The sequence below is a fragment of the Wasmannia auropunctata genome, unplaced genomic scaffold (assembly GCF_000956235.1).
Source record: "Wasmannia auropunctata unplaced genomic scaffold, wasmannia.A_1.0 LD336049.1, whole genome shotgun sequence".
NCBI classification, from domain to species: Eukaryota; Metazoa; Arthropoda; class Insecta; order Hymenoptera; family Formicidae; genus Wasmannia; species Wasmannia auropunctata.
In genome coordinates this window covers 459,380-469,947 of record NW_012026841.1, presented here as the reverse complement: position 1 = coordinate 469,947, position 10,568 = coordinate 459,380, and the positions used below count along the sequence as shown (strand labels likewise).

Below are 10,568 nucleotides of genomic sequence, written 5' to 3'. Positions count from 1 at the left end.
AGATGTTATATATCAAAGAAAAAATTCTTCCTTTTTTAACGCGTAATGAACGGTTGAAAACGCTATGTGTGGAAATATTGACAATTGCGTATAGCGAAATATTGACCAACGTCGTCGAACTATATACCGCATAAAAATTCAGAATAATACCTACCTAGGTTTACAAAGCATATACTTACACAAAGAGTTTTATAAAAGAGAATTTTATCTATGGACTAATGTTCTCTGCGTTTAATAATTCGCTGCCTGCAGTTCAGTGTATTATTTACTTGTTTCGCAAGTTTTAGTATACTGCAGGTTACGCGCAGTTAAATACAAAGGCGTATTGTAACGTTACAAACTAAATCTCCGAAAGGATCGTTTAATAAAGAAGATTAATTAGGAACTACGTCGTTCGGAAACTTATGAATTATTCCACAACACCCGTTTCGAAATATCCTTCCTTTACATCCAACAGCCGTTACGTAATAAAATGATTAAGACGCACTAGAAGTGAATTTGCCAACGGAGCAAACGAAGTTTATCCCGATCAATTTACGTTGGAAACAAACAGGATATCGAAATTGGTGCCAATAAGTTAAAGAGGAAAAGAAAATAGTACATATAGACATTTTCCCGCAATTTTATTTAACAACGCTGACGGACGACGTTATTCGTTACTGTGACGCGAGTCGCACCGTATTAGGTCAATCAGAACTTTGCATTGTTAGTTTTGATTGTTAGATCGTCGTAGACGACATCGCTAAGTGTTGTACGTGCGCGCGCGCGCGCGCGTGTGTGTGTGTGTGTGCGTGTGCGTGTGTGTGAGACCAATTCAGGCGAGACTACAACTGTCCGGACGTAGTAAAGTGGCGAAACGCTATCCCACAGGTGTACGCGTGGATCCATTAGAAACTTCGGTCCGCTCTCGAACAAACTCGGAAACTATTTTCCTATTTAATCGTCTTAAAAATCGTTATAAAACAGAGATGTTAATGCCAGTAACCGCCGGCAGTGGCTTGGGCACCCTTGCGCGAAAGCCGTCGCGAAAATATTTCAAAAGACCCTCTGCAATATTGAAAGTCGCCAGCGGTTACAAATAGCGAAAAAGATATAAAGGAAATCTTTATGACTCTCACTCGCACACGTGAGAAAAGTGCTCCTGCAGGTGATTCTAGAATATGACTGCATAAAAAAGGGAGTGAGAGATAAAATTTTCAAGAATAAAAGGTTCTCGTAAAAAATGAGAGACGAATTACCATTATTGCCGATTTGTATTATCGAATCTCTTTGTAACTAATGGATTTACGTAAATATATGTGTGCATGATCTAATAAAAAATCACTCGAAATAATATCGAGCAGTTGAATCGCGGATTATAATATGCTTTACCATATATTTTACCACATCGCTTCTCTTCAAGCTAGATGTCACTAGCCTGCACTCCTAATAGCGTCAAGGTATATATGTATACATTATACCTTGATGCTCTATATATGTATATATATGTCTTAAAAAATTGTATTTTATAAAATATATGCTGTTATGTATTAAATTAAATAACCAGAGCGTATAGAAAATTTTAAAAAGCACACCAATTTATATTATAACAAAATAATTAGGCAAAAAATTTGTTATTGTTACCAGCTGTTACTTCTTTTACATAAAAAAATCGATTCCGAATTAATAAGGAAATATTTAAGGGGAAAAACGTATTTAAAGGCTATTCATCAGAGGCTATATTAATATTATACATCGGACTCTGAAAGATTCGCCGCAAGTTCCAAGGACCTCAAATGCCCCTATCGATCACGCGAACGTTTGCGCTTTTATTTGACTGCACTCACGACGAAACGCTATCTTCCCCGTCGTCGACAATCATCGTCGACGATTAAAGGTAAAGGACAATTGTCAACGCGACAGGAAAGACGCGTTTCCCACAGTTTCCCAGGCGTTCGCCCCTAAGATTGATCGCGCGTCGCATGCGGATAACGAATGACAAAGGAGAGAGGATATGCGCGTCTTTCGTCTCAGGTGTATATAATAAATACGTTTCGCTTCGGGTCACTTCAGGTTCGTCCTGATGGCGACGATCGGTGACGTCGCGAACGCAACGACTTTGACGTTGAACGGATCGTGGCTGCTCTGTGCAGACAATCCTTTCGCCGGTCGCGAATATTGATTTTCGACTTTCGGGGTTTCTGGAGCAAGCCCGACGCAGCTGTGACGACGCAGGCGTCGACGCCGCATGCAGCATGGCGGAGGAAGATACGGCCAGCCGTACGTACGCTGGCTGGACCGCATCGCTTTCGCGACCGTCGCGCAAAAGCCCAGCGTGCGAATCGCGCGAACCCAATCTCGCGAAGATGTGAGCCGCTCACTCGTCGGATCGTCGTTGCCATTAGTTTAGTCTCGCGACGAAGTCAGACCCCTCCGAGATGAACGCGAGCGTATACGTCGCTATCACGTGTTTCCTGCTCGTCACACTGATGACCCTTACCAGCGGTAGCGGTAAGTGCGGAGTACTTCGAGTAAAAAATGCAATTGTGCGATATAAACTGTCATTATTGGGAATATCAAACTTGCGTAGCAAAAATTTTTCTTCAATCCAGTCTAATCAGCGAAACCTTAATGTGTTTCTGAAGAGACATTTAACTGTTGCCTATAAACTATATTGCCAAATTTTTTTTCAGTGTAATGTGAAAACAGCATAATGTTTGTTTTTAAAAAAAAATTTTCGTGAGCGAAAGATTACATCTATTCGATGGCAAATAAATAGAAATTTTCGAAATCGGATTGATTTGCTTATATTGCTGATACAGAACATGTATTTTTTCAAACTTTATCTCAAATAAACTTATGTCGATGAACCACGAGCGTACAAAAAATGAGGCGAACTGAAAGCGAGAAAGCGAGAAAAATCTAGAGAGATAAATTATTTATGTAATCTCTTATGTAATAAATATAATCTCAATTTTTCTATTTCTTTTTATTTTTCAAATTTGTTTTTCAATATATGTCTCTAAACGTAATGTTTTTGGAACGCAAGACTACAGATTCAACGGCTCCAAACAAAGTTTAGTACAAATTCATTTAATCTTTTAACTTTTGATATAATATTAACTCCACCGACGAGATACTGTTAAAGACCGTCAATCCTCGGCTTTTCGTGACCTTCTAAGAAGCTCGAGGGGCTCGAAGGTAATTGAAGAGATATTATCCTTATTCTAAAAAAGGCATATTAAATCGATATTCGCATCTATCGAAGTGTTCGAAACGCGTCTTTTCCGCCCTATATTATATATTTTCTTCTTCGCGTGCCATACGCTTGTCAGCGCGTAGGCGATCTCTTATATCTGCATACATCCGTTATAGATATATAGGATCTACAATTTTAACGCCGATTCGGAATGACTTTTCAGACCCGGTTGCACAATTCGCGGTTTCATAACTCGATTTAACCGAAGTTCAATTCGCTTTATCTTTTTCTAATTTTAGAAAGAGATAAATAAAATAAATAAATTTAGAAAGAGATAAATAGTAAGTTAAACCGGAATTAAAGTTAATCTTACATTAGTGGAACCGGGCCGTATAGACATTCTTCAGCAAAGTTACTCTCGGTTTGCCTTTACCTTCCAAGAAGTGGCGATCGGCTACCAAATCGATTAAAACCGATTTAATGTTACATGGTTCTGGGTGGATTTGAATCTAAATCTTTGGCAAAGCCGACGAGCAGTTCTTCGCACCACGATCGCTACATCGTATAATACTACTAAATTATAATTCTTTCTTCTACCGTTATCATCTTTATAGCAATTATAAAAATGCAGTTTTAAATAAAATTAATTGACAAGTTGTAAATATATGTACACGCATATAAAAAACATTGATCTAATAATAAGTCATAAAATTATAATATCTTATTGGTTGATTGTTTAAATTTTAACTGCCACGGGGTAACTTCCAGAAGAACGTCGATCTTCGATAGTATCTCGTCGGTATTAGCATCATATCGATTGCGCTTGTACGTACGTAATAGACGGAGGTTCTTTTGTAACGAAACAGGTCAGCTAATGTCAAAAGAGCACCGGACCCACGCGGCTTCGGAAAGAGCCAACGACCTATCGTGTTACAGGTGCTTCACTATGAACCAGGGTGAGAAATGTATTAATATCACGCAGTTCAATGCCACTGAAGTACAGGAGTACGAGCACAAGTGCACGGACGACAGAAGAATCTGCATGGTAAGACAAGATAGGTTTGTACGTGTTCCTTCTTATACAACACGAACGCTGAAATGCGGCAACAACGTGATCCTTCTTTATCAAGAGCTGCCATCATAATTTCATAGATATATTATGCGCGCGCGCGCGCGCGCGCACACACACACACACACACACACACACACACACACACACACACAACACGCGCAACATTTTGTTACTGTACATTACATAGAAATGTGATTGACCTGCTTTCAGAGGAAAATTGGAATAGTTTCCAGTTTTGTGCCGCGAATTTGCGGAGGCGGTATTCTAACAAACGGGGGACTCGCGTGGCAAATTCGCGCGCGCGTTTAATGCGAACTTGTTACGACAATTTAAACTGTGTTACTTGTTCATCTAGGCGAATTAATATCTAATTGAACATACGCGTACACGCACAGACGTGTGTGCGTTGCGTTCATGAGCGAGCGTCTATGCGGTTAAATTATTACGCGCGTGAGATACGTCGAATCACGGTTATTTATTTATCAGCAGCAGTCGAAATATACCAGATATATTTTCGATAGAATTTTATCTAATAATTTCTTCCGATTTCTAACATAACAGAAAGTGCGCTGCACGGGAATAATATTAAAAAAAAAACCGTAACGCTATCTCTCTAAAAAACGTTAATTTTTAATGGAAATGTATGTTTAAAATATTAATTTAAAAAATTTCGAATAATCTTTATATGTACTTACTAGTATTCTCGCAAAATTATTCATACATATATACATTAAAAACGTGAGAACTATTATACTTTCGGTTTTTTAGAGAGAGAAAAGACTCAATCACACATATCTATAAAATATACAAATCCACAAAATATGTAGGATATGCGCTATCGGTTTTTCTTTGTGACACAGATCCTCGCGTGAAAATCCGCTGTTAAATTTTTCTACGCAGAAACGTCGCGTAAGAAATATCGCGAGAGCTCTCATAATAATACCATAAAGTCACCCAACCCGACTGGACGGTTTGTACTATAGCAAAGCAAACAGCCTTCTTTTCGATGTAATTACGAATATCTCGTTGTTGCGCAAAAATCTCATGTGCCGAAAGTTTCACGCTCCCGGACGAACGCTTGATAAAACTGCGTACTCGATGAAAAAAAAAAAAAAAAGAACGCGAGAGTGATACGAGCCCGCGTGTCGTTGCAGGTGAAGCGATTTTCCTACACCACCAGCACCGAGAACTCGACCTCCGCACCGAGGACGTGGTCCCTCGAGAGAAACTGCACGAACAAATGCGAAGCCGGGTGCATCGTGATCGGCGAGCGCACCAAGCTCTACGCCTGCACCTCCTGTTGCGAAGCGAATCTATGCAACGTCGGCAATGGCATCTCCAACGACCTAATAATCAAGGAAATCGACCTCCTACTGGCCCTCGTGCTCCAAGCTGTCTTGACCGTTATCATATACCCGTCCTGACAGTATCAATAAAGCTCTCTGGTCGCAATGCACCCTCTCGTCATCCACGGTCGTTCGACGGCACTCCGACATTTGCCTGCCTGCTCCGACGTTCGGAAGATATTCGGCATAATCTAACACTTCGCCAACGATACGAGATGTGTAAAAATCTAAATTGTGGAAAGAACGATTTTGCTGGAAGGTCTAAAAATTTTGCTGGATATGGATTTGAAAATAATTTTGTTGGACCGTTAAAATAATTCTGTTCGTTGGAAGCCTTGGTTGGAAAAATTATGAGCATTGTTGTAAAACGTTTTGATATTCTAGAAACTAGTTTGAATTTTGAACAAAGTTATATTTTGATGGTCCAACATTTTTTCAGATCTGTGTATCTAGCCAAATTTTTAGAAAATCTGCTTCCAGCAAAATTTTTTCCACGCGTGTACACTTTATAATGTATATGTGTATATAAATTATATTTATTAATCCCTTAAAGAAATGTTTAATAACAAAAAGACTAAGTAATCACTTATTTTTTGAGTATTAAAAGCTGTTTATTAGTGCTTTTAATATTCAAAATAAGTAATTATTTGGCCCTTCTAGTATTAAATTTCTATAAGGGATATCAATATATTATGTCTCTTTATTGTTCTTCCAAAATTTATAAATACATATTTTAAAATATAAAAGTTACAATAGCTTTTTTAAAAGCGTTTTTATTCGTGCGCGCGGCTGGATTTGTCCACTACAATCAAAGTATATTTGCCGCTATCGGCAAAATATGAACGTACTCTCTTCTTATGAAAAAAAATACTATTGGACTCGCGAAAAAATCTATTGGAAACAATTGGAAAATCATTCGAATCGAATATTGTATACTATTTGTTCCAATAGTTTTTCACTAATCCAATATGTGCATACATTTTCCCATAAGAGTCGAGGCTTTTAAAGCTAACAAAGCGCAAAATTGCTTAGCTCTTAATACATATATTAATATTAATTCTGCTTCTACTGCAGCTATAGCTGAGTCTTCAAATCGGAGCAATATTAGAGCGATAGTTAAATCAAAAACATGAGAGGCTAAACGAAAAGATTGATTCGCGAAAAATTGATATATTGTTCTGCGCTGTTTCTACGATCTACAAATGTTTGTCTCATTTATGTGTGCCATAAATGTTTAACTGCTCTCACCTTTTGTCGGCAAAACCGTAATTTTATATTCGATTCCGAGACTAGATTAAATTCAAACCACTACTGTGCGAAGGACAAAAATAAAATGGAGAACGGTCTCTTATTTAAATTTACCGACCGTGCGTTATTCGAGAGCCTGGCGCCATTTAGCATCGATATCCTCTGTTGAAAGTGATGAGATTGCGTTGCATATTGATCGTATGTAAATCGTTATCAGCAAGATTCAAAATGCGAACATAATTCTTTTTTCTCTAATTTCTTACATGGAGAAACAACGACGAAAAGAAGTAAAATTAGAAAAAAAACCAGATATATGGTTGTTAAAATATAAAAAAGAAAACAATTTTTGAACAAACAATACATATATGTATTTATGTGATATATAGCCGTCGGCTATCGACTATTGATTATTGTGTCAATTGTCAATTGTATATAAATATTTCATATAACATAAAATAAAATTATAAATCAATTAACTATCGACCGAAAGAGCAAATGAACGCATTTAATTATTGCCATTTAAATACTGAATTAATATACATTAAAATATATTTATTACAATTTTTTATTTATAAAGCAAATTTATATAGCAAACGGCTCGGGTTCCGGTGTCACATCGTGTTCTCTTTTGTTTTCAATTTCATCGAGTGCGCAGTATTACCGAGTGTTCCTCAAACAATATAAGAAAGTAAAACTTTCGGCATATGAGATTTTTGCGCAACAACGAGATATTCGTAATTACATCGAAAAGAAGGCTGTTTGCTTTGTCATAGTACAAACCGTCCAGTCGGGTTGGGTGACTTTATGTTAATATTATTAAGAGCTCTCGCGATATTTCCTATGCGATATTTCCACGTAGGAAAATTCAACAGCGGATTTTAACGCAAGGATCTGTGTCACAAAAGAAAATCGAAAGCACATATCCTATATACTTTGTGGATTTGTATATTTTCTAGATATGTGTGATTAAGCCTTTTCTCTCTCTAAAAAAACAGAAAGTATAACGAGTGTTACGTTTTTAATATATATGTATGAGTAATTTTGCCAGAATACTAGTAAATACATACAAAGATTATTGGAAATTTTTTTTAAATTAATATTTTAAACATACATTTCCATTAAAAATTAACATTTTTTAAAGGAACAGCGTTACGGTTTTTTTTCTGCATTGTTCCCTTGCAGCGCATTTTCTGTTATGTTAGAAATCAGAAGAAATTATTAGATAAAATTCTATCGAAAATATATCTGGTATTTCGACTGTTGCTGTTGCAACTGATAAATAGATAATCGTAATCTCATGCACGGATAGACGCTCGCTCATGAACGCATCCCACACCCACGTCTGTGCGTGTATAGACGTATGTTTAATTAGATTAATTCGTCTAGATAAACAAGTAACACAATTTAAATCAATGAACTTTACGGTCGTAACAAGTATTAAACGCGCACGCAAATTCACCACGAGTCCCGTTCGTTAGAATCCCACTTCCACAAACTCGTGGTGCAAGACTAGAAACTATTTCGATTTTTCTCTGAAAGCAGACCAATTACATTTCTACGTAATGTATATGGTAACAAAATGTTGTGCGCGCGCGTGTGTATGTGTATGTGTGTGTGCGCGCGCGTAATATATCTGCAAAATTACGATGACAGCTCTTGATAAAGAAGGATCACGTTGTTGTCGCATTCGACGCTCGCGTTGTGCAAGGAGGAACAGGTAATCTATCTTGTCTTACCATGCAGTGGCGCTTGTCTCCGTAGCACACGTGCTTGTAGTCCCAATACTCTTCAGTAGCATTGCCCGGGGAATTAGTACATTTCTTGTCACTTGAATACACACTGAAAAATCTGTAACATGATAGACCGTTGGCCCGATAGGCAGCTTCTTCCGAAGCCGCGTATGGTCCAGTGCTCTTTTGACATTAGTTGACCTGTTTCGTTACAAAAGACTTTCGTTTATTACGTACGCACAAGCGCAATAGATATGGCGATAATATCGACGATCTATTAAAGATCAACTTTCTTCCAGAAGTTACTGTGGCTGTTAAAAATTAAACAATTATAATTTAACCAATAATATAATATTAATTTTATGATTTATTATTAGACCAACGTTTTTTATATATATGATATAAAAAATTTTCAAAAAAAAAAATTTTATTTAAAAAATCAACTATTAAAATTTTTCCAAAAAAATTTTTTACTTTAAAATTCACATGATATAAAAAATGTTGACGGTGAGTAGTTGAGGTGAGTGGTGGTAGTGGGTGGTGCTGGGTGGTGATGGTGGATGATAATAAATAAAAAAAAATTTTTATTTAAAAAATCAAATAATATAAAAAATTTTCCAAAAAAATTTTTTACTTTAAAAATCACATGATATAAAAAATGTTGGCGGTGGGTAGTTGAGGTGAGTGGTGGTAGTGGGTGGTGGTGGTGGGTGGTGGTGTTGGGTGGTGGTGGTGGATGATAATAAATAAAAAAAAAAATTTAACAGATAGAATAGAATAGATAGATAGAATAGAATCTAATACACACCGCGCGCAAAGTGTTTGCAAATTTTTTTTTGAAAATTTATTTTTTATCAAAAATTGTTAACATTTGTTTAATTAAAATGTAAATTGGTATAAATATTATTGGGAGATGTATGGGATTCAATATGCAGCGCGCGCCTGTTTTATACTAATAACTAAAAAAGTACGCATATTTATTTATAAAGCATTTGTCTAATAAAAAAAATCATGATTTTAATAATGTATTAAGTATTATTAAAATATTTATGTTAATTATATCAATAATCGCGAGCTAATATCTCCTCAATTACTTTAGGGCTTCTCGAGTCTCTTTGATGGTCACAAAAATTTGTCGACGATTGACTGTCGTTAATAGTATCTCGTCGGTGGAATTAATATTATAAAGAGGCACAGTCTCCGGTCCGGCGCTTCCTCTTTAGCGCCGAGGCCACAATCGTCTCGTGACATCAAAAGTTAAAAGATTAACATAGGCCGGTATTCACAGTTGATTTTTATTTCAAGACTGTCTTAAGTAACGTCTTAAGATGCTAACGGCTCTGTGATTGGCTTATGACATTTTAAGACTGTACTTAAGATGCCCTCTCTCACTGATGTTGATCCAACGATTTCAATAGGGGAGCGCAGTCTGTAGGCCTATGGATTAAACGAACGTATCAAACATTGGGGTCGTCAAAATCAAGTATTCTTGTGTTCCAAAAATACATTTAAACACATTTATTGATAATAAATTTGAAAAATAAAAAATAGAGAAAAGTAGACATTATATTAATAATTTATCTGTCTTTCTAGATTTTTTCGCGCCAGTTCGGCTCTCATCTTTTGCGCGCTCATGGATCATCAACATAAGTTTATTGAGATAAAGTTCGAGATAAAAAAGGCATATTATATACGAATTCAGTATCAGCAATATAAGCAAATTGATCCGACTTCGAAAATTTATTTGTCATCGAATATAGATGTAACATCTCCCTTACAAAATTTTTTGTTAAAAAACGAACATCATGCTGTTTTAGCATTACATTGAAAAAAAAAATTAACAGTAGTTCATCCTAAATCTCTAGAATCACATATTGAGGTTTCTCTGATTAGATTGAATTGAAAAAAAAGTTTGCTACGCAAGATTGATATTCTCAAAAATGACAGTATGACCGCACAAATGCATTTTCACTCAAAGTATTCCGCACTCACCG

The 10,568-nt window shown here is 36.4% G+C and overlaps 1 protein-coding gene across 3 annotated transcripts; it reads left to right on the top strand.

The window, feature by feature from the left end:
* The first annotated feature begins 2,226 nt into the window (after positions 1–2,226).
* Positions 2,227–6,264, top strand: LOC105451602. Of its 3 annotated transcripts, none has more exons than XM_011692161.1 (4): positions 2,227–2,490; positions 3,029–3,055; positions 4,045–4,223; positions 5,405–6,264. In XM_011692161.1, the coding sequence occupies exons 1-4, from the start codon at positions 2,418–2,420 to the stop codon at positions 5,672–5,674; spliced, it is 549 nt and encodes a 182-aa protein (XP_011690463.1). In that variant the 5' UTR covers positions 2,227–2,417; the 3' UTR covers positions 5,675–6,264. The 3 variants fall into 3 exon arrangements, with proteins under 3 accessions (XP_011690463.1, XP_011690464.1, XP_011690466.1); XM_011692164.1 differs by having other exon boundaries at positions 2,408–2,490; positions 3,036–3,055; XM_011692162.1 differs by lacking the exon at positions 3,029–3,055.
* The last annotated feature ends 4,304 nt before the right edge of the window (positions 6,265–10,568 follow it).